General features: G+C 40.2%; 1 protein-coding gene and 1 long non-coding RNA gene across 2 annotated transcripts in view; one reads left to right on the top strand and one right to left on the bottom strand.

Annotated features, from left to right (window-relative positions):
- Positions 1 to 27,913, top strand: part of LOC310825665 — a 217,145-nt gene that overhangs the window by 36,912 nt on the left and 152,320 nt on the right. The gene's annotated exons all lie outside the window — the stretch shown is intronic.
- The window catches only part of DCN (decorin), a 30,429-nt gene continuing 5,557 nt past the window's right edge, over positions 3,042 to 27,913 (bottom strand). Inside the window, exons 2-8 of the mRNA XM_083699447.1 lie at positions 27,055 to 27,295; positions 19,879 to 19,991; positions 10,815 to 11,028; positions 10,073 to 10,186; positions 8,200 to 8,293; positions 6,805 to 6,943; positions 3,042 to 4,485 (exon numbers count right to left, since the gene is read on the bottom strand). Coding sequence (XP_083555573.1) covers positions 4,291 to 4,485; positions 6,805 to 6,943; positions 8,200 to 8,293; positions 10,073 to 10,186; positions 10,815 to 11,028; positions 19,879 to 19,991; positions 27,055 to 27,259 — 1,074 coding nt within the window. The 5' untranslated portion in view covers positions 27,260 to 27,295 and the 3' untranslated portion in view covers positions 3,042 to 4,290. The remainder of the gene's footprint in view (positions 4,486 to 6,804; positions 6,944 to 8,199; positions 8,294 to 10,072; positions 10,187 to 10,814; positions 11,029 to 19,878; positions 19,992 to 27,054; positions 27,296 to 27,913) is intronic.

The raw sequence follows: 27,913 nt of genomic DNA, 5'->3' as shown, positions 1-27,913 counted from the left end.
AGGTAGTGAATTAAAATTATCTGAAGTGTGAAAAATCCAGGACTTCTTCCAATTCTGGGGGCCGGGGGTGGGGCGCGGGCACACATTTTGTGGTAAGTGTACAATCATGAATGTATGAACGCGGAACATAATAATGTTCATTATTTTAAGACACATCTATCTATTCCATCGTTCATGGTGAATGCAAGAAAAACATCTGATCACTAGAGGCTGCTGGGACACAGTGTAAGCAGTTAACTGCCTGGCCTTCTTACAGGATAAGGGTGCCCAGAAGTAAGAGACAGAGGGAAGGGCTCTCCTCGTCCAATGGCCTCATTTGTTTGTTTTATTATTGTTTCCATCTCTCTCTCTCTCTCTCTCTCTCTCTCTCTCTCTCTCTCTCTCACACACACACACACACACACACAAACTTGGATATTCTCAGTTCTACCTTACCCATGGGACACTGGTGGCGCTGTGGGTTAAACCACAGAACCTAGGACTTGCCGATCAGAAGGTCGGCAGTTCGAATCCCCGTGATGGGGTGAGCTCCTGTTGCTCGGTCCTTGCTCCTGTCAACCTAGCAGTTCAAAAGCACATCAAAGTGCAAGTAGATAAATAGGTACTGCTCCAGCGGAAGGTAAACGGCGTTTCCGTGCGCTGCTCTGGTTCGGCAGAAGCGGCTTAGTCATGCTGGCCACATGACCTCGGAGATGAGCCGGTGAGATGAGCACCGCAACCCCAGAGTCATCCGCGACTGGACCTAAGGGGTCCCTTTAGCTTACCCATATCCCACCTGTTTCCCCAAAACTCCCAACTCTAAGCCTTACCCAGATTTCCATTCACCATTACTGTTCAGACTTTGTTACATTATTTTAACAGTTAAACATGCTTTGTGTCTATGTTTATAGTTCTTTCTGTTTTCATCAACTTTTTCTGCTAACTCAAGATCTGACTGCATTTCTTCAAGAAAATTGTTTTCTTTTCCTTTCCTTTTAAAAAGCAGTTGCTAAATTTGCATGAATTACATTAGATTTTGGCATGTTGCTTTATATCAGTATACTCCAGGTAGGGACGCGGGTGGCACTTTGGTTTAAACCCCAGAGCCTCTTGGGCTTGCCGATTGGAAGGTTGGCAATTTGAATCCCCGCAATGGGGTGAGCTCCCATTGCTTTGTCCCAGCTTCTGCCAACCTATCAGTTTGATAGCACACCAGTGCAAGTAGATAAATAGGTACCACTGCCTGTTTCTGTGTACTCTGGCACTCAGCACAGTCCTCCATGTGCCATTAGTGGTTTAGTCATGCTGGCCAAATGACCTGGAAAGCTGTCTGTGGACAAACACTAGCTCCCTTGGCATGAAAAGCAAGATGAGCACTGCACCCCATAGTGACCTTTGACTGGATGTAACTGTCCAGGGGTCCTTTACCCTTACCTATTGTACTCCAGGTAGGAAGGGATCTGCCAACCCTCCATTTTTTCAAAATTACCTGATAAAACCCTTTACCCCCTCAAAGGTCTCAGCTTTTTGCTGTTCCAACAGAACCACAAAGTGACTTTTCTGCTGTTCTCCCCCCCACACCTTAATGCTATTTAAATCAATCAATCAATCAATCAATCATAGTACTGTGGATTTGCACCTAAATTACAATTGCAAACAAAACCAACCAATTTCCATCATGATATTAATTATTCTAGTATAAAGAGTCAAAATTTCATTTGCTGTAATAGAAACTGAAGAAATTTTGAGTTGTTAAGAGTTTATTTGTTACTTTCTGGAATAGCCTTCTTCATGATATTAGTGGAACAACACTCATTCCCAGCAACTGGTGTTCGGAAGCTCGGAGCGCATGAATTTGAAACCAGCATGGCTAGTAGCCATTGATAACCTTCTCTTCCATGTATTTGTCTAATACCCTTTTAAACACACCAAATCTGTGGTAGTAAGATCCATAATTTAAATATATTGTGAAAAAGCACTTCCGTCAAGGCCATATCCAACATGCTCTGACAGAGTTTAAAGGTACACAACAACAGAATCCTACACAGCAGTTGCACTAGCAGAGGCAGCAGCTGATTCTTGTTGTGCAATCTGTTCCACAAGAATACTGGTAGTTGGTAACAACGTGAAACAAGTACAGTATACTGCTATCCTATTCTTGGCTTGTTTTCTAATAAGGCGAATAGAAGTCTGAGGTACCAATCTTCATTGAGAAAATATCCCAAGGGAAATGATTATTTTCCCCATCTCGCCACCTCTGTTGCTTTATACCAAAAGAAGAGTTTTCTGTTGACTCATCTTGTTTTACCCTCAGCTGATGTCCCAAAACATTTATCTGGTAAGCTCTGTATAGCTCTATACAGATAATCTGTATGCTCCATTAGCTCAGTAAATGCCCTAAGGTATCTAAAGCATTTTTATCAGGGAAGCCAAGGGCAGGGATGATAAGAGGGTGGCCACAGGGTGAGTTTTCTGGTGGTTGGTGCAAAATATTAAATAAATTCACAGTTGTTGTCAACATGTTGAATGTTTCAGTAGAAGGGCTGAGACTCTTTTCAATTTTCTAGCAGGAGCCTTAGCGAAGAGATATATTTTGGATATCCTTTCAGCTTTATTTATTTATTTGTAAAGTTTTGAATTGTATTATATACCATACTGAAATACTATTTTACTTTTATGAGGGGGATAATGGAAATCAAGGAAAATCTCTTACCTCTTAAATGTAAAACCTTCTCATATGGCCAAACTGTGGTTAATACGATAAAAAGAAAATAGTTTATGGAAACATAACCCTCCTATTTTTTACTTCTCTCATAAAGGTGAATTCCTCTTTTCTTCTCCAAATGTGTTTTAGTATCATATTAATAACTAGAGGTGAACATTTTTTCTTAAGATTTTCTCTTCAGAAAAAATATATTCATATGTATTTGAAAAGATATATGTAAAAACAATTAAGATAACCCATGTTAACTTTAACTGTTGCTTTTTATAATAGCTATTAGTTTTCTGAAGCTATTCTGACATTGTTTTGTACATGAGAGGCTATATAACACACAACAAGGTTTTGGAGTTTGCCAGTACTGTTTAATATAAAAACATACATACATTGAAAATATTGTATTTTAGACAATTAAGAGGTATCCAAACTTTTCTTTGACAAGTGGAAAGATATATAGTTAACTTTGAAGACAGTGATCCCAGAAATATACATCCTTATTTTGGTATACTTGCCACTAACTGAAGCCAGTTATAGAGATGAATGTAGAAGGTTTGGTTTCAGATGACTTTTAAAAGAGAAGACTTCTAAATCTGCTCACCAAGTTCTGGCCAGTTATATATTCTCAGATGTAATTCTAGATACTGCTGAAAAGGAAGTCTGCATATCTCTCTACATTCTATTTTAAAAGGTTGTTGAAACTCAAATGCAGTGAAAAGATGAAAGTGCATTGTTGTATTTAAGAGCAATGAATTAACGTTGTGGGCTTATGCCTGCTTAAATTTACACATGCCTGCAGTTTCACTGCGTACATCCCCTTGAGTGGGTTACTGCAGATGCTCAGATGAATGGAAATCATATGGGTATATTGTTTGGTGGATTATGACACAGAGAAGTGGTAATGAGAGCAAGGAGAGAAAAATTGCTCCTCTACAAGTTAGCTGTTGTAGTCCAGAAATAGCAGCATCCAGGGATACAATAATCATGTATTTTGTGCAGCAGATGTTTCCTAATCTTGCATAGAATTATATTTAGGATATTTATAAATGAAAATTTGAATATATTAAGAGAGTATTTTAACCAAGAATGCTAACAAAAGCAACATTTTAATATTGCTTATGTTATGTAAGCACACTGGTACCTACATTCAGGCTTTATTCCTATGGAGTTTCGTTGAGTCTTCAGTTGACTATTCCTGCCCCACACCAAGAATAATATATATATATTGGAAGTTTCATTTCCTTTTCCTCCAAGTAATCCCTTTGTGTTGTTGTAAATACCACCATCTATATAATTTCTAATTGTGAAAAGCATGACAAATATTTACCCCAAATCTCATGCACAGTGGAATACTGAAATCTGTTGCGCTCAGCTAATCGATAGAGACCACAGAAATACACCACATGCTGGCAAGGAAGTGAAACATAGTAAATTCAGCAATTTTGTCTTGGAATGATCTATTAGGTTTTTGCTTTTTTTTTTTTTTACATACATAATGATATCCACTCTGCAGGTAAGTTTCCAGTATTTGGCTTTAATGTTAGCAAACATTTTAACAGGCAACAGGTATTTCTAGCAGAAATGCATTTGTGCATCTATTTGTAATTTCCAAGTTGTATTACAGATCGTTCATAGATACAGCGGAAGGAGGATGGCTGGATTTCCCAGTACTGCACAGGGTTGCTAAACAGACTCACTCCTGAATAAGAAGCCTTTTTGGTGTTGTATCCAGGGGGACAAAAATCATTGGGACCAACGGCAGCAATTTTATTGTTGTGAAGGTAGACCACCTGGAAAGTAGAAACATTGTAGAAGTGAGACAGGCTATTGTGTTGCAGAAACCTAACATGGGTCATTTATCATCATTTCTTACATCGATTTCCACATACTTAAGCCAAAATCACTTTTTAAAAATCATCCCTTGAGCAATCACTGTAACCAGAGTAGAAGAAACTTGCTCCACTCATTATTAATACTTCACTCTGCCCACTGGGCAACACACTAAAGTTCCCTGCACATAGCTGTCAACTTTCAGATTTGAAAATAAGGGATCAGCAGCCTCACCTGTCCCGGGGACAGTCTACAGGATATCTAACAATCCGGGATAGCAGTGGGAAGCAGTGGGAAACGGCACTGGAATAAGGGAATTTCCCACAAAAAAGGGGAAGGTTGACAGCTATGTCCCTGCATTGTGTTGACATCTCCATATATTTGTTGCCATCCTTGGGATACTACAGGAAGACCAGAAGGCAGAAGCTCTTTTGATCTTCTAATATACATTTCCAAAGCATATATAAGTCCTCTGCAGGAGTTATTGTGCTTACACAATTGGGTTGTGAGGGGCATATGTCCCAGCCCCATTCTCCCAACTTTGCCTTTGATTGCATGCACTTAGAAGCTTCTTTGTGACTGGGAACACTGATATCGCAGATGTTGTTATTTCAGGAAAACTTTTAAGTGTGTTCAACCAAACCTGCTTAAAAACTTTCTTCAGACCTTCCCACTCAGTTCGGGAATGTCAGCAATGGATCGGTTGGAGATGAGGATATTGGGAAGTGGGGACAGCATCCCCCTGCCCCCATGGTTTAAGCACAATTACAATAGCACCAGAGTAGGGCTGTAGACTTGAACAACCCCAATTTATCACTGTTGAGGAATGCTCTCTGTTACACATGTGGAACAGTGAGTGACACTGAGAATAATGTGGCCAATCTCTGCTTGTCTGCTGCAGTCCCTGCTTCCCCCCCCTGGAGCCACTGGATTACTAAAAGACTATTGATATTGTTTTACAACAAATGAAAATAAGATACCTTGTAATGCAGATATTATCACAAGATCAGTAGCTAAGCAAAGTGGGTGGAAAAACATAAATGAAAATGGTTTTTTGTCCACCTGGTAATTAAACTAGTCTTCTGTTATCTGTTATTTATTAATTTATATATGCTTTTATTCCTATGATGGAAGTGCAAATAGCAAACATCAGATTCCTGGGTGGTGTCCCACCCAGGTAGCTAGCAGACGCAGACTATCCTGTGTTAACTTCAGGAAGGTTACTATAACTTTCAGAAAGGTTGTTGGATAATGGCATTCAGACCAATTGTTACATCCCTACATGCACCATTACTTCATATACGGTAATTAAAAAGGCAGTTCATCAGAAAGACTCTCCTCCCTGGAAGAGAGGGGAGTGGTTGTGGGTGGGAGCCCGAGCTCCGCCCCTAGCAGGGGGCGTTAGCCCCCTGACTCCTCCTCTCACCTGGCTGGTGCCCACGCCCCTCGACAGGCACCCAACCAGGTGCCTCCGTGGGGACGTTTACAGCAGCCTTTTGCTGCAGCGCCAGCTGCTCCTCGGCCTCATTCTTCTCTCCATCGTCTCGTCGCGAGTCACCCACCCTCCACTCCCTTTGAATTAGGGCTTAGGTCATTGGCCTTGCTTTGGACCTTAGGTTGGTCGCCCTGGTTGTCCAGGGGGCCTGGTAGGAATTTTTCCATTTGGCATTAGGCTTTTTGGTTTTTTTGCCTACCTCGTAGCAATCGTCACAACTTTTGTGGTATTGGTGGGTAGGTTAGGCATTGGAATAATGTGTTGTGGTGTGTCGAAGGGCTAGGTGTGGCCATCGCCTATGCCTTCAATTTTTGGATATTCCGTTAAAGGAATCTGGCGGTCGTGTACTCTGTCCGATGCCTGCTTGGCGGAAGGCCATGGCACGACCCTCGGTGACAGCAGGGGTGAGCCTATAGTTGGATTAGCATCAACAGGCTCCACCTACTGGTGAATAAACCCCCTTGTTTTAGACATCCAATGCCTAAGCCAATACCTTTTCACTGCTGTAATCAATAAAGTTGTGGCCTTTTCTTACCCATTAACCTTATATCACGTGTCCTTGCGTATTCATTTCACATTGCGGGGGTCAGGTCCTCGAACCACAATGATATATTACAGCTAAGCATTTATGTATTAGTTAGTGAATGGAGGAAATGCAGTTTACTGCTCTATTAGATTTTCCAACATCTTTATTAGATGTAGGTACTACTGCCAGTCCTATGTTGCCTGTGAGATATACAATAATTAGAAATGTTGTATATCTCAGTCTTATGGTATACTTTACCTGTACATATTTGTGTTCTCCAAGCCCAGGAGGTACTTTGGCAAGGTCATTGTGGTCTAAATGTAATTCTCTCAAATGTGGCACGTTAGCTAGAGAGCCATTATCCAGGCTAGCAATGTTATTGAAACTGAGACCAAGCCTGCAAGAGAAAAATATTGTGCAAGCTGTAGTGAAATAACTGTTCTCATAGATAATTGTTTCTGTAGATTCATCGCACATTAAACACCTTGTAAGTTATTATTTGTATTCTCTAGCCATGCCACAAAAACAGGAAAATAGTGCACAAGTTGCTATACTAAAAAACATGTACTATAGTTACATTTAATTCTATTGCACATGGCCAGTTGTAGTCATGTATTGTGCCTACATAGGCTTATTACAAAACTAATTTCACATCATACAAATATCACTATGTGCACAATATATCAAATTAATAACTGGGTAAAGGTAAAGGGACCCCTGACCGTTAGGTCCAGTTGCGGACGACTCTCGGGTTGCGGTGCTCACTTCGCTTTACTGGCCAAGGGAGGTGGCGTACAGCTTCCACGTCATGTGGCCATCATGACTAAGCCGCTTCTGGTGAACCAAAGCAGTGCATGGAAATGCCATTTACCTTCCCGCTGGAGCAGTACCTATTTATCTACTTGCACTTTGATGTGCTTTTGAACTGCTAGGTTGGCAGGAGCAGGGACTGAGCAACGGGAGCTCACCGCATTACTGGGATTCAAACTGCCGACCTTCTGAGTGGCAAGCCCTAGGCTCAGTGGTTTAACCCACAGCGCCACCCATGTCCTTTAGTAACATGGTACTTAGTACCATATTATTTTAAAGTTAGATTTTAGTACCAGATAAGATTGCAATATCTCTATACATACTGCTGCAGCTAGAGATACCTGTATAACAAGAATATCAATGCACACCAAAGCAGGTGGGAGGTTGCTTTGTGTAGTGCAGCATAAAAAAATAGACTTATTTGTGGAAATTGGGAGAACCCAGCAATATAGATGTAATTTTTAAGAACTGGTTCTTTACAGCTTTGCTTTTGTGGTAGCATGTATACAACTCCAGGAAATATGTATTCCAGTCTCATATTAGACATTTACTCAACGAAGGTAGGGCAAACTACATTCGTATATGAAAATTGTTCATTTAGTATTTTTAGCCTACCTTGAAGACTATTAAACACAGAAAGATGAAACAATTTAAAGCTAGAAAACTAGCTAATGTAAAATTCAATACATTTTCAGTAACGGCTTCTTTTCTTGCCAAAGTGCTTGGAATGATCCAACTCTAAACAGCCTGAAACTTGTTAACAGATGCAGTGAGCTGTGGCTGTTGAGGAAGGTTTAGGCTACCAGTTTTGCATAATGCTGGGCATTTTTATAAAATAATTACTTAGCCAAATTGGTGAGTCCTTTTAGACTGTCTGCATCAACTTTGTTGATTTTGTTGCCATCAAGGTGAAGTTCTGTCAGAGATGTGGGAAGACCTGCAATAAAAGATGGAGAACATGTGTTGCAAAGATCCGTGAAAGGTAGACTGTATACAAAAACACATTGCACACAAAGCTCCTGTGGGAGTCAGTGGTCACTTCATTTCAGGGGTGATGAGGCATGTTTGGCCTTTACTATAAAGCGTGTTCTCCTTCATAGAGGACGTGTTGCAGTGGGGTCTGACAGGCCACCCCTCTGTTGCTGGGCGGGATAGTATGGCTGACCATCCGCAGTGATTGGGCGGTTGGGTTCCTGGGCAAATTTTGTTGTTGCCATTTAGGGGGACAGACTAAAAGTAATAAAATTAAGTCATGCAGCACTGACTGGGCTCTATAGCTGCGTGCATCGTTCACTTAAATGGGAAGAAGTAAATGTGCACTTTCTGGTTCATTTAGGGCTGCCATACGTCCAGGATTTCAGAGTGTCCTAGTTTTTACTTTTTGAAATATGGCAACCCTAGGTTCATTATGAAGGAAGAATCTGAATTTCCTCACTGTCCAAGAAGGTCCTAGCTGCCTTGTTTATCAAGCTTTTTCTTCTCTGTATAGCTACTTTTTAGACTCTCTTTTTTGGTCTTGCTAGAATGTGACAATGTGGTTTTCAGATAGATAGACAGACTGCTAATTAGTTGGAGATTTATAAATGAAAGATAGAGTGGTACAAGATATGGATGGATCACTATCATTATAATATGTTGCAATTGCACGTGTTCCATCCTGTTTCTATGTTTATGTGATTTTTTTTAAAAAAAACCACCAATTAATATATGAATATATATTTAATTATTACATATTATGGTAAAGCATCTTGTTCAGTTTTTGAGTCAAGAACTGTACTGCAAAAGTTGAAGAGAAAATCCGAAGGATAATTATACTATAATCTGCAGTTCATGAGGAGCAGATCAGGTCAGTTCACACTGGAATTCACACAAAATAAAATCCTTATTTACTCCATTCAGTTCAGCATTGACTCTCTCTCTCTTAATGTCCAGCCTATGCAATGTGCAGAGCAGTGTTTCCCAAACTTGGGTTTCCAGCTGTTTTTGGACTACAATTCCCATCATCCCTGACCACTGGTCTTGCTAGCTAGCAATGATGGGAGTTGTAGTCCAAAAACAGCTGGTGACCCAGGTTTGTGAAACAGTACTGTTGGTCAGTGGTTCACCCATGCTTGTGATTGTACACATATTCCTAAAATCATTCCTAAATCTTAAAAGCAGAATGTAAATGGGATATAATAAAGGCTGACCATGCAGAATGATGGAATTAATCTCACAAGTTTAAATAAAGCATAAGTATATGCATACTTTATATTACTATTCTCTGCTTCTCTGTGGGAAAGTCCACCCTCCTAAGTGGGAATGATAAACGCATATTTGATACCACATAGTATACTTTTCCGTGTATAACACGGCCCCATGTATAGGACGCCCCCTAATTTTGGGGACTCCAATTTAAGAAAATGACCCAGAGTTGTGGAGCTTTTTTGGGGGGAGGATGGCTCTAAGTTGTTGTGATTTTGGGGGGAGGATTGGAGTTGTTGAACCTATACACAGAAAAGTACGATATATACTTTCCATTTAAACTTGAGTGTCTTTTGTTACTGTATTCTAAAAGCAAAGTAATATTCTGCATGTGATGTATTATTTGCATTCAACAATATTTTAATATTTTTTACAATTTACACAATTTAGATAAAAATATAAAATAAAGTTCTTCATAATATTTTGGCAGTGATGCTGTACACAGCCTCAGTTTCCCAAGTAGTGTGCTTACCTTTAGGGACAGTTGTTATATTGGTATCTGAAATACGGATGTAAGAGAGTCTCTTCATCCCTTGAAAGCATCCATTTTCTACACCTGAGCTTTTTAATGGATTGGTACCCAGTTCTAAAAATAAGCAACATTGACAATTCTTAACCAACAGATTAATACCCCTCCCTTCTTAATTCTTCTCTAATTGTATTAAATTGGCTGCACCGTACTTTGCGAAATAATTCCAGCCTTACTTTTAAAATAAAAATCACATTTACTGTTGTGATACCTCTGTAAAGGTTCTTTATAAGAAGTGATAACATTCAGCTGGTAAATTCACAGGAGTTTTCTTTTACTTGATTATATTTTCTGGGTTGCAGCATGTTGTGAAAATTTCATTCCATAAAAAATTGGAAGCTGGAGATTTTAACAGCCTAGCTGAACACTATGAGACAAATGTTTACTTCAACTCTTCCTTTTGATTTCTCTCTGTTACACCCTCCTTTATAATGCCCAACTGTTACATGAAAAGTACTTTAGCAAACTCAGTATGAACCAAAACACTTGATACGCCCATTTACACTTCACTTTTTCACATTCAACCACCCACTGTTACATCCCCCCCTTGGAAGTGTTTACATCAATAATAAAATTAAGAAATTTCTTAGTCTGGATTCTGTCAAATTCTACTGACTTTGAATTTTACCATCTTTCATCTGATAAAATCTTATCATCGACTCTATCTGTAAGCAGCGATGCATACCTACGACAATCATATTACTTAGTCCATTGAAGACGGCTTTCCTTAGTTTGTTTATTTCATTTTCATGTGCTCGGAGCTCCTGCAAGCTTTTAGGCATGTTTTCTGGAAGTTCCTTCAAATTGTTTTTGGAAAGGTAAAGTCTCTCCAGTTTCTTGAGTGGAGCAAAAGCTCCCGGGCTGATTTTGCTGATTTTGTTGTTAACAAGGATCAATGCCTGTAAAGCAAGAAACAATAAAATAGAACTTTGTTAATGCCACACATGGGCATACTGTTAAAGGAAGATACAAGTATCCACTAAAGATACAAACGTCCATTAGAATGTTAATTCTCTATGTCCTACAAGTTTGTACAGTCATACCTCAGGTTACAGACGCTTATTTCCGGGTTTCAAGCGCCAAATCACAACCTGTGCGTGCGTAGACGCGCCACTGTGGGTTGCGAACACTGTGGGTTGCGAATGTGCATCCTGCACGGATCACGTTTGCAACCTGAGCATCCACAGTAATGTGATTTGGTCTTCATGTTTAGGACTTTGACATGGGAAAGGGGGCCTTTAACTCTCCAGCTGTTCAACTGGAACCTAGTGCATACTCTGAAAATATGAGTTTACTTTGGCTTTGCTCTGAGAAATGACTGCAGTGTCACTGCAAGGAATCTGACAAAGTCACAGTGGTACAAACTAAGTACTGGGGGATGCCCCAGTAGTTTCCTCCAAGTACTGTATCCTCTCCATAGTAGCTGCTGTACAGAAAAGTTATCTGTGCTTAAGAAAATGCATAAAGGGTCATGTAAATGCAAGCCTTAATAGCCTCTCCCTCTCAATGTCTACTATATCTATAGTTATTTAACTCTGGACAGAAGTTGAGGTTGCCTCCAACAAGAACCTTCTTCCATTAATTGAATTAAACCTACATTTACATTTCCTGGGAATCATCATATTTCTCCACAAGGGATGTCTCAGTCACTTGTCTGAGAGTTATGACATCCTTGTCACCATGCAGCAGGAAACATATATTGACTGTAAAGACTCAGTACTTAAATTAATTAACAATTAGTCCCCCTTCTGTCCAGCCCTGTCTTTAGAAAGATCACCCTTTGGGTTAAAGCTAATGCCAATCGATGAGATTTTTTTCCTATGTGGGCATCAGTCCCTACTTAGTTCAGCTTTCTGCACAGGAGATCACTGCCCTGATCCCTTTTTTTTTTTTTTGGAAACTTCCAGGAAGCTGCTTCATATCACTCTTTTTCAAGACACTCCAACCCTATAGATGATTGTGGGAACTAAACCGCCTCACCTTTAGCTAGATAGCTATCCTTATTTCCTCTCCACAACTTCTTATTTTTCAGCTGTACTTGTTTTTTTGTTTTACATTAGTTATGACCTTTGCAGGAGGAAGTATCATTACAAAAAGAAATGTATTTTATTTTTCTATTTTGGGGAGGGTTTCTCATAAGCCAGGGTGATATCTGCCTAAAGGGAAGCCTAAGGGTTGATTAGATTATCAAGTCTGTCACAGAAGACATAATAATTAATCCAAGTGTGCTTGACCATTGGGAACTTCCAATGGTCCATTGGGAACTTCCATAACGCACATTGACATGCAAGCATCTGTTAGGAATCTTGGTAGTGATTGTGCACATAAAGGCAATAGTGAAAATTAGAAAACCATTTATATCTCCTTTGCTTGCAACAGCTATTTACATCTCATTCATTTATTATTCTCCTGTCTTCCTTATTTCTTCAGTCATGTTCTCTCTGAATTCTCACACTAGTCCAGTTCTAGTCATTGACACTCAAGCTTTCCCCCTGGTGCATTTAGGCCTCCATCTATATTGTGCCTGGTTCCCATCTATATTCCATGTAAGGTATTCTTTAAGCTCCATCTCTGTAATAGGAACATTTTAAGCTTATGGTTCAGGGAACATGGGTTTGGGTAGACTGTGACTCATAACAACTGACCATCTTTCTATATTTCTTTGCCAGCTATTCAAGCTACAAAGCCATTTTACTCATTACCTGCCATTTTGTGTAAATAAACCTTATAGTCATTGGAACTGGTTTTGCTAGTGTTTACTAATTTTCTGCAAATAAACAAAGCAATGTTTTGCAGAGTAATCAGGTCCATTGCAATAACCTCTGTGACATAAAATTATTTCCACTGAAACTCCCAGGAGTGATGGTTCTGTGAACATAAATGAGCAGATCTTGTAACACACACACACACACACACACACACACACACACGTAAACATAAATGTACACGTCCTAATCAGAATTCCCATGATTGTCAGAGTTGGCTCAGAATTTGATTTATATAGCTCATATAGGACTAACCATTTTTTTCATAATGAAACAAAGTACTTTGGTTCTCTAGATTTAAGGCTCAGCACATACATTCTGTGTTGTCACAACTATTCATCTTGCACAAGTTCCGAATTGATGCTATGTCTGAGTCACTCAAAAAACCTCAAAATTCAAGCCCCTCAGATTCTCACATAAATTTCTTGTGTGTAGAACCAAAAAAAGTGTTCCTTGCTCACAATTTGGGTCTACTTGAACTCAGACTTGGAATATGTTTTAAATATCTGGTCTGTGTCTTAATATCTAAAGTGCCTTTGAAAATGTGAAGAGCAGGCTTCCTCCATCACCGAACAGCTATAGCTTTTATACAGTCTTCTCAAATATTTGGAACAAACTACACATTGCTTTAAATGTAAGGTCATTATTAAGAAGAACCCCACAGGATCAGGCCAAAAAGCCACCTAGTCCAGCATCCTGTTCTCATAGCGGCCAACCGGAGGCCTAGAGAGAGAGAGTACCTGAAGCCAACAATATTCTCTTTTTAAAGGTGCAAGGGGTCTGATTATGGAGGGTTTAACTCTCTATGTGCTGTAGTATCAATGCTGTTTGATGAGAGAGAAAAGCTATTGACTTCTCTTCATGCTTGCTGTAGACCTGATTCTGACTGGATCCCCCCCATAGCTGCTATTAAAAAAATACACTACCAACAGGCCTTAAATAGGATCACACATTCAATGTATTACATTGTTTGTCCCTATGGATCCAGGGCAAATGGCATGGCTTTCATGCAGTCCTTAACCCCAACACTCTTATTTTTAGCAGTTATTGCCCCCTCCTTTGCCATCATACTGTACAGTCAAAACTGCACACCATTGTTAGTCCAGGAAAATATTTTTACTCATGATCCCTTCTCCTCCCTGGTCCCCAAGGAAGTCCATTCCAGATCCCACACCTGCTTCTTTCTAGTTACAAAAGGTAGGCATCTTCCTGAGTAAGCTCCTGGACAGGAACTTTGATTTCACTGTTCTGTTCTCCCTCAGTCTCTGAAAGGAGGCTTGTGGCAGTAGCCAGACATCTGTGAGGTGGAGGGGAAGTCGATCTTCTGAAGTGAATGGGTAGAACTAGTAGGAGATCAGAGTGAGCTTCAAAGAGATATTTTTTAAATGGAGTGCTCTCTTCCACACAAATACACACACACACACACACACACACACACACTCCATAGCTAAGTGACCAACCTATTAAATAACTACAGGGAGGTGACAGGGTTAATCTTTCATCTGTTCTCTGTCCCCTTCCTTATTGACACACCACTACAACCACAATATAATGTAGTATATAAATTGCATTCTCTTCATATGCAGCAAGTAAACTGAGGCAGAGATTGATTTGCTCACTGCCACATAGTCACCAGAGCCTAAATCACTGGACTACAGTAGCAGTCATCTGGCCCTACTATGTTATGTGGACCTTACTTCTTGTGTACCTGTTTCCTCTTCAGACTCTCACAAAAATATGAGATTAAATATATTTACATTTGGAAAGTGCTTTGAGATGTTTGGAAAGCAATAATTATTCAGGAATAATGTTCCCTTGTTATTTTGATCAGTGGAACACAGCTGTAGAGCATATTTGCTCACTGAATGCATTATCTTACTTGTAAGAATGGAAAAACAGATGGTTCAACTCTCTGTTTTGATTTCTAGCCATTCTAAATCCTTTCATAATTAAACTTATGCCAGCTATCTTTAAAACGTGCAGGAGGAAAAGCTGAACATTTGCAAAGATCAGAAAATATATAAACAGCTGCAGGGAGGGAAAACATGAAGAAAAAGCAAAAAGAGGAGAAACTATTATTTTGAACAGTTCATGTGTTGTATATTTTCTCTCTAGTGTATTTGATTTCCTGTTCATTGTCAGTAAAACAGGAGGTATGTTTTGCAGATGGCCCCACTGTGTATATGATAGATGTGCATGGTTTTAATTTTGTATACTAGCCAGGAGTGTCCAGATCTCTGAGAGGAAGAGGTCACTCAAAGTTCAGCAGTGCTAGCAGAAAGCCTCTCCCAAAAAACATTTACTGTTCATTTAGCTGTGGACATATTTTTCTCTCTTCAACTCAGAGCTACAAGGACTACCACTGAGATATAAATGACCAGTCCATTTTAATACGAATCTCTGAACATTGTTGATAATGTTCTATATATGTTTATACACCACCACAAACAGAAGCTGCTTAAAAATAACACACACCCTTCCCCTGCATGCAGTAGGAGCTTCAGAGCACTTTTTGTTGCCAGGGGTCAGCAACTAGATTAGGGACTTAGAGAGCTGCAGGGCCACCTGTACAAGGTGAAGGTGGCATCAGGCACGTTGCTGGGTCAGCCTGGAGCTGATGCAGTGATCGTGCCTAGATCAGAGCCAGCAATGGCGCCAGCTTGGAATCCAACATCCTTTGCCAAATCAGCCCTCCACCCTGAAATGACTCGTTTCAGGGCTTTCTGTTGTCTGCCACTGGGGGGGAACCCACTGCTGTCACCCATATGTTCAGTGGGTGGAAAGTGGTGCTACACACCAGTGGACTATTCCTGGCATCATTCAGTATGCAAAGATAGTGAGGGTCAGGCAGAGGGACACCTCTACCCAGTCTAAGCACCCTAGACCCCAAAGCCTGATTTAAATGGGGTGTGGATTGCTCTTCCAGTCAGCAAGCTAATCTTGTGCCACATACTTAGTTGACTGGTCGCTCACCTATCCAAATGGTCCCAAACACCTTTACTTTATTATTACTATTATTTATTGAATTTGTATACCTGCAGGTCTCAGGGCGGTTCACAACCCAATAACCCTGACAACGCAAAATAAAAACTCCCCAAAATAAAAACAACCCAATAATATCCCCTCCAACTCACACCCTCTCATCACTGCTGAACCTAGTCATTAGGTGGATGAATTGATGATAAATACAACTTTTCCTTCCCTTCCCACTGCTTTAAATTAAGGTGACCACTCTGGCAGGAAGGTAAACGGTGTTTCAGTGTGCTGCTCTGGTTCGCCAGAAGTGGCTTAGTCATGCTGGCCACATGACCTGGAAGCTGTCTGTGGACAAACGCCGGCACCCTCGGCTAGTAAAGCGAGATGAGCGCCGCAACCCCAGAGTCATCCACGACTGGACTTAACGGTTAGGGGTTCCTTTACCTTTTTATGGGAATTCCATACCTTGATTGTTACTATTTCTTAAACAAATTACTAACCATCTTCTAGTGGTTAGTAAAACCACTCAAAAGGAAGTTCACAGAATAAACATGTCAAGCATAATAAGCACCAACCAATAAATACAAGAAATTGCATTTTCAGAAGCAAGCCGCAAATAAACCCCACCCTCAGAATATTAACCCCAAGTGAATGAGTAGAAAAACACCCAGAGCCACTCTTGTCTTTAGCATTACTTCACTTATTTGACAGTGGATTCTGGTGAGAGGTGAACTTACGGCAGAAACACATGTAGCACTTTGGCTGCTAGCATACCAAGTAAATAGTTCCAGATTTAGCTGGCTATCAAACACAAACTCCTCCTATCCTAAGGAGAACATATAGCAAAGAGGCCAGGTGGGAAAACTTGACAGGAGGGATTTGCCTGGACCAAGGCTGCTAGACATGCCCATGGCAATTAGAGTACTAAAAATTAAACTGGAATGGGAAAACAGGGATGTAGCCCATATGTTACTGCTAGGCAACCACACAAACATCTAATAATCCTGGGACACGGTAAAATTCTCCAGCAATCTGGGTGAGCTCAAAAAGAAAAGAAAGCAGTGACAGTTACAGTTCTGCATGAAGGAATTCTCTTCACACAAATTTTTCTCCCAATAGTTTATATGACTAGTCTTGGTGAAATCTCTCTGGGATTTTGTATTTTGCAATTGTAATTGTTTGAGTCATCTTGAGTTCAGTCTTGCATGGAATTTGTGCCAAATCTGTCCAAATGTTAATTTTTTTTAGATCCATTACTTGCTTTTGCATAATTAATTCATTTATAATGTTTTTGGAGGCCCCCCCCCCTTTCCATCAAGCTGTGTTGCTGGAGGCAGTGGCCTTTTAGTCACAATATTGAGTCCCTGGAAGGAAACAGAACTATATGTTTCCCTAAAGATGTTACTGTTACCTAAGGCCAGCACAACATTTCAAAAAATATTGCCTATTCTTCATTTCTCAGTCAGCTGCTAAGCTACAGGTAAAGCAACCAGTCAAGTGCCTGCCCTTATCTCACTCCATATGCTTCTCCCTGACTGTCCTGTGCATGCCGACTCCTGTGGCTCAATCCAACATATGATTAACTTGGAAATTAATCCTGCTCAGTACAACTGTGTCCCTACTCCCAATAAGAGTGCATAGTTGGTTGTAACTCTGGAAACCAGGGCGGTGAAGAAGAGAAGTCAGCGGTCTAAACAATAAGAAACACTCAGTCTGAACAGTCAAAACATACTGAATTGAGGGATTATTCTGCTCTGAATCTAGCTCAAAAGCAGCCACAAATATACTAACCAGTTTTAATATAATGGATAGTACATTTTTAATCATGTTTGCTGGGTTTTCCTATGCTGAGGATGGAGAAGTAAAGCCACAGGATTTCTTGCTAGTCTCACCATATGCCTTGATCCCTCTGCCTTCCAAGCAGACCTTCAGACAAAGGTCTATCCCAAGCACTATGAGCCACAATCAGCCCACCTCAAAGCGTAAAGGCCTTTGTACATGCTGTGGCCTGCTGCAGGTGTCCTCTATTTTGTTTCTGCTCTTCACGTGCCTCTTCCTATGAAGAATGCAGCCTCCCCAGAGGCCACTGCTGCTCCTGGGCATCAGTGTTCAGTACTAACACAGTGTTTGAGTGTAGCAACTCTACAAAGGCTTGTAGGCATAAGGGTTCCTATAGGCTCACCTCAACCCAGATCCATCAGGCAGTATCAGTAGAGACTTCATCTATTCTGTGTGGGCAACAGCCTCTGTAGAAATCAACAGGTCCAATCACTAGCACCTTGCGTCCTTTGTGCAGCCATGTAAACCAGGTTCTCTCTTCATCCTTCTATATCCACAGATAGCAATTCACATACTATCCAAAATGATTCCACAGAACTCCTTAGGGGTTCACTCATTTTTAATCCTTTCATACAAATCCCCATTTGTTATAAATTTTGATGTGTTTTCGAATATCTCTAAATTGAGATATTCAGCTCGGTTTTAAATTATTGCACAGCTGATGGGTATAATTTGTCCACACTCTTACCATCTGTCCTGTGGATGACAACTTTGTCCAAACTATGGGGACAACTGAAATATTAAAACAGGCCTGCTATGGGCAGTACTGCATGTTGATTTTGTTGTAAGAAACTCATTAAGTCTGGAAGTAAAATATGCATGTACATGTGCCTGGGAAACATAGAACAACCTTATTTCTCAGGTGCATGCATTGCATATACAGTTATTTCACACTGGTGTTTCCTGCAGCAGTTCTAATAGGTACCATTAGATGTTTTCAATGGTAGTTGAGGAACCAGGAAAATAACCAAACTTCTGCTGTGTATTCAGATATATTGGTGTTGTTTTTCATTTGGGCACTCCTAGCCACTGAGGGACGCGGGTGGCGCTGTGGGTAAAACCTCAGTGCCTAGGACTTGCTGATCGTAAGGTCGGTGGTTCGAATCCCCGCGGCGCGGTGAGCTCCCGTCATTCGGTCCCAGCTCCTGCCCACCTAGCAGTTCGAAAGGACCCTTAAGTGCAAGTAGATAAATAGGTACCGCTTTATAGCGGGAAGGTAAATGGCGTTTTCGTGTGTGAGGCTGGTGCTGGCTCACCAGTGCAGCCTCGTCACGCTGGCCACGTGACCCGGAAGTGTCTTCGGACAGCGCTGGCTCCCGGCCTCTTGAGTGAGATGAGCGCACAACCCTAGAGTCGGTCACGACTGGCCCGTACGGGCAGGGGTACCTTTACCCTTAGCCACTGAGGCCGCCTGAGCACTCCAGTGACCGTGTAAAAACCAGGACCTGCCAACCCAATCCTTCCAGGGCAGTATAATCCCATTCAGGGCAGGCTATCACTCCACATCCTACTACTAAATCGATTTCAGAAACAATTGCATCCACCCATTGCTAAGATTGCAGAAAGGAAGGTTGTCTCTTGCAAATACCTGTTGTTTGCTGTCTGATGTTGCGAGAGATATATCCTTTAAGTTTAGAACATCTAAATTTCTTGTTAGGCTTTACAGGGGAGATGGGGGACAGGAAATGATTTATCCACTAGGGGTCAGTGAGTAGAAATGTAAACCATTATTAGTAGCAGTATTCTTGTTGTTGTGAAGCACAATTCCCCTATCCCTCTGATATGCTTCAGAAGGATACTCTGGCCACCAATAGGAAAAAGCACTGAGAGGAGAAAGAGCAGGGTCACATCCACCCATCTCTCTTCTGATAAATGTCATGAACCAGGGTAGTCAAGGCAGTTTCAGGGCCATGACCAGACCTGAACCCATTGTAATGAATGCACCTAGCTCATTAATGTCAATAGATCTACTCTGAGTAATACTAAATTGACTATAACCCACAATTACAGTAGCAATAGTGGCTTAGTACATAACCTTTATATGTTTATATGCAAAATATTTATATAGTACCAACAGCAAGGTAGATATTATTCCAGGTCAGTCTCTGAACCTACTGGAACTGATCAAACATGTGACTAACATGTAATGTGTATTTCACTGCAACTTACATGAAGATCCTTCAAGTTCTTGAAATCTCCATCTTTTATTTCAGTAATTTTATTGTTCTGTAGGTCCAGTAGAGTCGTATCTGGAGGGAGATCCTTTGGAACTTGATCCAGACCTGTAATGGGATTTTAAAAACAGCAATTAATAAGAACAAGATAAAAGTCCTGCTGGATCAGACCAAAGGTCCATGTAGACCAACATCCTGTTCTTATAGTGGCCAACTAGATGCTTATAGTAAGCCCACAAGTAGTCCATACTTGTGATTCCTAGTAACTCGTATTCTGAGGCATATGGTCTCCAACAGTGGAGGGAGAATATAGCCATTATGACTAGTAGCCACTTATAAGGTTAAATGGTTAACCCTGAATGGTTAAGTCCAGTCAAAGGCGACTATGGGATGTGATGCTCATCTCGCTTTCCAGCCAAGGGATCCTCTTTGAATTTATCTATTCTTCTTTTAAAGCCATCCAAGCTGGTCACCGTCACAACATACAAAAGCATAAAGATGTGTTAAAGAGGGTCAATAGTTACTTATATCTTCATTATTGAAGCAGAGCAAGCTTTCACTACCTAAAAATTGAAAAGATTGATAACAACTGCTACTCTGAAATGGACAAGTGGTTCATCTACCTCAGCATTCTGTCTTTGATAATAGCCAGTTCCCTCAATGAGGGGTAAGACCAGTGTTTCCCAAACTTGGGTCTCCAGCTGTTTTTGGACTACAGCTCTCAGCATCCCTAGCTGGCAGGACCAGTGGTCATGGATGATGGGAATTGTAGTTAAAAAAAAAACGGCCGGAGACCCAAGAATGGGAAACATTTGTTTAGAGACAGATCTCTCTCAAGTTTATTGCACTATTCTCTTATTAGGGATGCCGGTGGCGCTATGGGTTGAACCACAGAGCCTAGGACTTGCCGATTGGAAGGTCGGCGGTTCGAATCCCCGTGACGGGGTGAGCTCCCTTTGCTCGGTCCCTGCTCCTATCAACATAGCAAAAGTGCAAAGTAGCAAGTAGATAAATACCCGCTCCAGCGGGAAGGTAAACGGCGTTTCTTTGTGCTGCTCTGGTTCACCAGAAGCGGCTTAGTCATGCTGGCCACATGACCCGGAAGCTGTACGCCGGCTCCCTCGGCCAATAAAGCGAGATGGCGCCGCAACCCCAGAGTCGGTCATGACTGGATCTAATGGTCAGGTGTGCCTTTACCATTATTCTCTTATTCTGGGGAAGTCACACAATGAAATGTAAAAATATCATAAACATCCAGTTTGCTACCTTGTATCTTCAACTGTTCACAGTAGTCTGGTCCTATAACAATTCATCTGTAGTTCTTTTCTCACTTTGGTCCTTAGCCAAGGCATCATTCATCATCAGTGCCATAGAAGGAGTTATTCCTATCATTTATTCCAGGGTGCCCTCCAGAAGTTGTTGGGTATAACTTCTGTCAGCCCTAGCAAGCACGGCTCGTAATCAGAGCTACTACCTCTTACTTATTCTATTGAATTTTGAATGAAACCAGTCCTATTGATACCCCCACCCCCGCCATCCATTGAAGTAAAATAGTTTCCCTTTCCTCACCAATTCAAACAAGCAGTTTCTTCATACAATGTCAAGTCAAGCTTTAAGTTCACTGCTACAAATTCCAAGTCCTCCATGTTCTAATTATGGTCAGTTAAATCCTAAACTCTAATTCTAAATGACAGTCAGGGACCCGGTCTTGGAAACTTTCCAAATACCATGTTCTGCTGACTTCAGCAAATATGAAGTGCCTCTAAGAAAGGCCATGTTTGGATTCAGTTCCTTGTCATACATCTAAAAAGAATAAATTGTATGTAATCAACGTAGTCAGACCAAAAACATGCCTCATTTGATTTGTATCCTTCCACTAAAGTACAGAGCTGATCACTGATTGTAATGAGTAAAACATCAGAATATAATTAAAGATGTTTAGCATTATTTTTACATTCAGGCTTTTCCACATATCAGTGCTCTCATATTTATCCTCATCTAAAATGTCCAGGCTATTAGATTTATAAAAACTAACTAACTTCCCATATTCATTCTATTGCCAAGTTATGTTACCCAACCCTCCTTACATTATTGCAAACCTATGGTCATTTCTCTCTGCTCACTAGTGAAAAGTCTGGTTTGTGCTCAGGTTTTCTCCTTCCTTGACTATTGCAACCTTCTTATCTCTGATTGTCATATGTCCTTTATGAATAAAATTATTTATTTATTTTAACCAAGAAATCTTACTGGCTTACTGTTGGTTTATAAGTTAAATATAACTTCAAAATCCAATTTGCATGAATTCTGAAGCTTGCAAAGGTTGACTCATAATAGCTTGCTGTTATAGATTCCTTGTTGCAGGAGCTGATAGAATTACCTAATGTGTTTATATAAACTCATACTTTGAATTTACTTATTGTGCTTAGGTTTAAGAGAAGACGTATTGCCACTACAAGTTTGTATAAAATTTGCATTTTCTTACAGAACTTGTAGCAAGCACAACTTGAATAAACTTGAATTATTTCATCCATCTGGACTCTTAGCAAATTAAAACATGTGAAACTGATCTAGCAACAGGAAGCCATATGGCAGTGATTGATTTTCTTGAAGATTTCTCCATTCATTGCTCATACATGACTCAGCCTGGGCCACCGGGCCTATAAATTGCCTTTGTCATTTATATCTTTTGCCGAATATATTCTGGAATGACTAACCCTTACAATGTGTTCCAAATAATAAGACCTTTTGATCCTAGTATTTCATAACACCATTTCCACAGCTGAAGTTATCAGAAATACTGTGTAGTAGTATATACAATTATGGTAGCATTTGTAAATTTCCATTACTCAGAGTACTTGTCCTCTCGCCTGACATGAAACTGTATGCACAGGAATAACCCCTTATATCCTATATCTCTGTTTTAGACTGAGCCAAGCATTCAGGTAGCACAAATTTCCTACAGGCTGGTGCTACTTTGCAGGTTGGGAGGATGGAGGCATGTGCCTGAACCTTGGCTGCAACATTAGTTCCTCCCTGTGTGTAAATGGCTGGAGTCTTTCCAGGAGACCCCATATGACAGTTACCTCCATTTATCTTTTCATCAAGTTGCTTCTGTGCAGAAAATGGTACAATTCCTGTGCCCTCTATTTCACATGAGGCATGAAGTCTTGATTGCCAACAACTTTCCACCACATGTTCATGTTGCAAAATGTGTTAGTGGTTCATGACAAACACCACATGGGATTCATGTGGTTCACTACACTGAAGTGATGCCATGTATTAAAATTCTGTTTGAGTGTTTGGACATTCTTTCAAAAGCCTAGTATGCCTGCGGTTTGTTTCTCAACAACCCTAATTGCTATGTGATACAATTCATTCATTTTATTTTATTTTATTATTTTATTTTATTTTATTTTTTCTTTGGGAAGGAATGGCAGACTGGTAGAGATGGGAAGGTGTGCTTCCCCTGTTCGTTCCCCCCTATAGTGTTTTTGGGAAAAACTTTTAAACAAGCCATTGGCATATTGATTACAAAATTCTAACAAAGCAAAAAGCTCATATGACTCTTCCTATGTGATGTCTATAACAGCAAATGGGTATAATGTATGCCTCAGGTGAACTCTTCAGCAATGTAGGCTTGATTGCTAAATGTGCTGGAGAGTTTTAAAAGAAAGTATTAAGAGAAGTTCCTTTACATGCACAACACATGCACAAAGTATATTTTCAAATTTATTTGACTCTTCATCAGTTTTTCAAGAGCTGGCCAAATCAAAACAACACTGAAACTCTTTCTTTTGCTGCTGAAAACCAGACTTTTGTGAAAGATCCTCAATATTTTCATTTGTGCAGCATCATCCTGCTTTTTGTGTGGAGGGGTAGTGGTTGGTAGGCGTGGTTTGGGAAACATCTGTTCTGCGCCTCTGACCAATGTGAGCTGTCGGTTTGCAGACTCAGACCGAAGGATATAAATGACAGAGAGATGATGGTACTGAGTCCACTTAAAATACAAATACAAAAATGCTACAGAAACTTGCACTATCCAATAATAGTGACATGTGACCAAACATGCAGTCAATCAGTTACAAATTTGCTCTTAAAACTATTGGAGCAAACAGCAACTGTACCACTATATATGATAAGTGTGAGAAGATGTTTTGATTAAACCACAATCTTTCAGTGCAGAGCTTTTGACTCCATATATGCTAACAAAGGATGTACTTAATGCACATATTTTTATTACTGAATTCAGGGATGGGAAACTGTGGTCCTTCAGATGTTGCTGGACTCCAGTTCCCATCAGCTCAAGTCAGCCTTACCAATGGCCAGGGAGCATAGGAGTTGGAATCCAGCAACATCTTAAGAGTCTTAAGAGGGTGGAATGAGAGTTTTGTTTGCAATAAAATTCAGTAATACATGGGTGGAGAGAAGAGAATCAATCAGGAAAAGTAATTATCCACCCAAATTGCTGGGCATTTAAGTAGATATTTAAACAGGCTCTCAACTCAGCTAAGCAAACCATCCAAGAATATTTTCATATTTGATCATTCAGTCCAGAGGGAATTTTAGCATAAATAATACGTTGTAAAAAGCTTGTTGATGGGATGTAGTAATGTTATCTTGTTCCACCCTTGCACACTAGGGAGGATGAAGTCTGGATAACAGTCAACTTGAATTCTTACAGCATAACAGAATTAATTCAGCCAGCATTCTGAGGCTTCAACAGCTAGAGCAAAGCAATAGTTTGTCTGGTGTGAAAAGCTATAGAAAATGAAGTCCCTATTCAGACACGCTAGTAATTTAGAATCTAGCAACAGTTTGGGATGTGAGTGACATACGCCATACATATATGAAGTATATTCATGAAATGGACTGTGATTAAAACCCTCAAAACGGCACCATTTATCAGTGGACAATCTGAACTATTTCCATCATTAATGGGTTGGTTTTGAGATTTACGAACAATGTTAGAAATGTTTGTTTCATTAAACTTGTTTCGGACATACACAATCAGTCCGTAGTAATGGATATTCTTTACCTGTAAGTCAAGGAAATTAAATTTTGATTTTACTGGCCTACTGAAAGCTAGGAATGACAGTATTTGTCAATTTTTTGAGAACTGTATGATTCAAATTGTGATTAGCCAGTCATCTCTTTTGCTAAACAGATTTCTAATGGCACAGGATGGATGGTGAATGTTTTTCTAAATGGGAGCTAATATTTGGGAGATCTCAGCTTTGAGAAGGTGACCTCTCCTCCAGCTGAGGGGAAGTGGTTGTTGAATGGTTATGGGTATATGTGTGTCATAATAGAAGCAGTTTCTAACTGGAGCACAGAATTGGAGCCTAAACAGACATTACTTTAATAGCATAATTAGCAACCATATTTTTTAAATTGATAGTTGTGAAAGTGGGGTGATTTTTCATAAGGGTCATGGAAATTAGGGGAGGGCAGTTTTACACTTCCCTCCTCAGCTGTAATCCTAATGAAAATCACATCCCTTAGCTTAATATTTAAATAACAACAACAACCAAGCATAGTTGGCAATCACACTATTAAAGTAATATCTTGTTTGCCCCTTTATTGAAGGCTAACAATATATTGGGTTCTGTGTAACTCTGGGAATCACATGTAGGCAGGAGCTTTGCTGTTTGCCTCTCCCAACCAGCCAAATATTACAAAAAGCATCATAAATATATCTCTTCCAAAAAAACCCAACAACATCTAGTAGCTTCATAGCATCAAGGCCGTCAGCAGACCTCTTCAGAAGAATGTGGAGGACTAAGCAGATGGAATAAGTTTGGTGTTCACTGACTCCTTTTGAGTTCTGGTTTCAATTTAGAAGACAACTGATCAAAACAGAAATCTGTCCTGTTCCAGTAATTGTCTCAGAATTGTGTTTCTCTCATATAAATAAATGGTAGCTGTTCATTGCTGCAATACACATCCCTTCCATTATTTATGACAATGTCATTGACATCTCCACTTACAGTACTTAAAACTGCGCTGAATTTTTAACAGGCCCAACTGAAAATTCAAAGCATACCCAAAGCTCTAGTTCAGGCACAATGTCGCTTATTTAGAAGATACAGGTTGACTATATGATTGTAGAGACATTCATTTTCACATAAGGAAGTGAAAGGATAATTAACTTCCTAGAAAAAATTCACCAAAAACCCCAGACAGAGAAATAAAATTGTCAACTCAAAGGAAAAACAGTCATCATAGAAACTTAAAAAAAACCCTAAACAACTTTTGCTCTTTTGATCCTTAACTTTTCCCATAATTTCTAAGTTTTATGGGGTTTTGTTTCCTTTACTTGGGATCTACTTCGTCGCCTAGATGTTTGACCTTTGCCCATTGCTTTGCTTCCTTTTCATGTCTAGAAAGCATCCAGTACACAAACATGTATATTTGTATTTGTCAATGAAGACTAAAATAGTTATATTTTAAGCAAACTAGAATAATTAAAAGCATTACTGTTAGTTCCAAATTAAAGCCAATGTTTGAAAATGTTAGAGTCCACATGCTCATATTTCCAAGTTACAACTCGTAACAACCAGTTTTATGTGGCCTGTGTAACCTATTGATTAGGAAATAGAGCGAATCATAATTTCCTCAAGAAATTATGAGTAGCAAATTTTGGTACTCAGAATTTAGATTTATCTGGATTTGTAATATAGGTCTGTGTTACCCAACCGTATTTAAAAAAAGGTAAAGGACCCTGACCATTAGGTCCAGTTGCGGACAACTCTGGGGTTGTGGCGCTCATCTTGTTTTACTGGTCGAGGGTGCTGGCGTACAGCTTCCGGGTTTATTATGAGAGAACATTGACAAACTGGCATTTCCTTAAAGAGAAATGCCTGTGGTCTTGAATGAAAGGCAGCGTAAAATGGACGGAAAGCAAATGACTACCACTATTTCTTTCATGGTCTACCACCACAAAGACCCTGTTTTTCAGCTGACCTATTCTCAGCTCAACTCACTCTCTCCTTATTTTCCTTGTTGTTTTCGACAAGACTATCATACAGATACTATCACAACAATGACAAAATTATAGTGTGACAGGAGAACTCAGTAACTATGTTGGTGCTGATACCCAAAAATAGCTTAAGTTGTCATTGTGAGGCAGCATAAACAGACATTTTATGAAGCAACATTTCATTTTGCTCACCTAAATCGGAACACTGCACAACTCGAAGATGGCACTGGCAGCGGAATGGACATACTGGGCCTTGCAGTGGAGGATAAGTATCTGGAGTATCTGTAGTTCCAGAACCTGCTTCATCTTCAAGCATAAAATCAAACAAGCCTTTTTGGTGGAATGGCTTAGCCAAGCAAAGTGGCAGGAGTAGAAGGAAGAAAACGGCTACCTTCATGGCTTAGTTCATCTATTCAAGGTGGCAGCTGTGAATCTAGAAGTCAAAAAAGAAGAAGCAAAGATTTTTAAATTGGTGGCATTGTGTTTCATACACATATCTTTCACATAATTATAATCAAAACAGCTTTTGGTGGAGTTGTGCTGAAGTGTGTAAATGCGACGATAAAGGTAAAGGTAAAGGGACCCCTGACCATTAGGTCCAGTCGTGGCCGACTCTGGGGTTGTGGTGCTCATCTCACTTTATTGGCCGAGGGAGCCGGCATATAGCTTCTGGGTCATGTGGCCAGCATGACTAAGCCACTTCTGGCGAACCAGAGCAGCCGTTTACCTTCCCGCCAGAGCGGTACCTATTTATCTACTTGCACTTTGACGTGCTTTTGAACTGCTAGGTTGGCGGGAGCAGGGACTGAGCAATGTGAGCTCACCCCGTCGCGGGAATTCGAACTGCTAACCTTCTGATTGCAAAGTCCTAGGCTCTGTGGTTTAACCCACAGTGCCACCCGCGTCCCGATAAAGCATTACCCAGATATAATTTATGTAGAAAACCAATAAGTATTTATAAAACAGAGATTCACAGAGGAACACGGAGTCAGTTCTGTGCACAACTGTCTGGATAGTTTGATTTGACTTGTATTTATTAGTAACAAACAGT

This window comes from Podarcis gaigeae, assembly GCF_964106915.1.
Source record: "Podarcis gaigeae genome assembly, chromosome: 10".
NCBI classification, from domain to species: domain Eukaryota; kingdom Metazoa; phylum Chordata; class Lepidosauria; order Squamata; family Lacertidae; genus Podarcis; species Podarcis gaigeae.
Note: the sequence above shows the minus strand (reverse complement) of the source record. Positions and strands in the feature narration are given on the sequence as shown.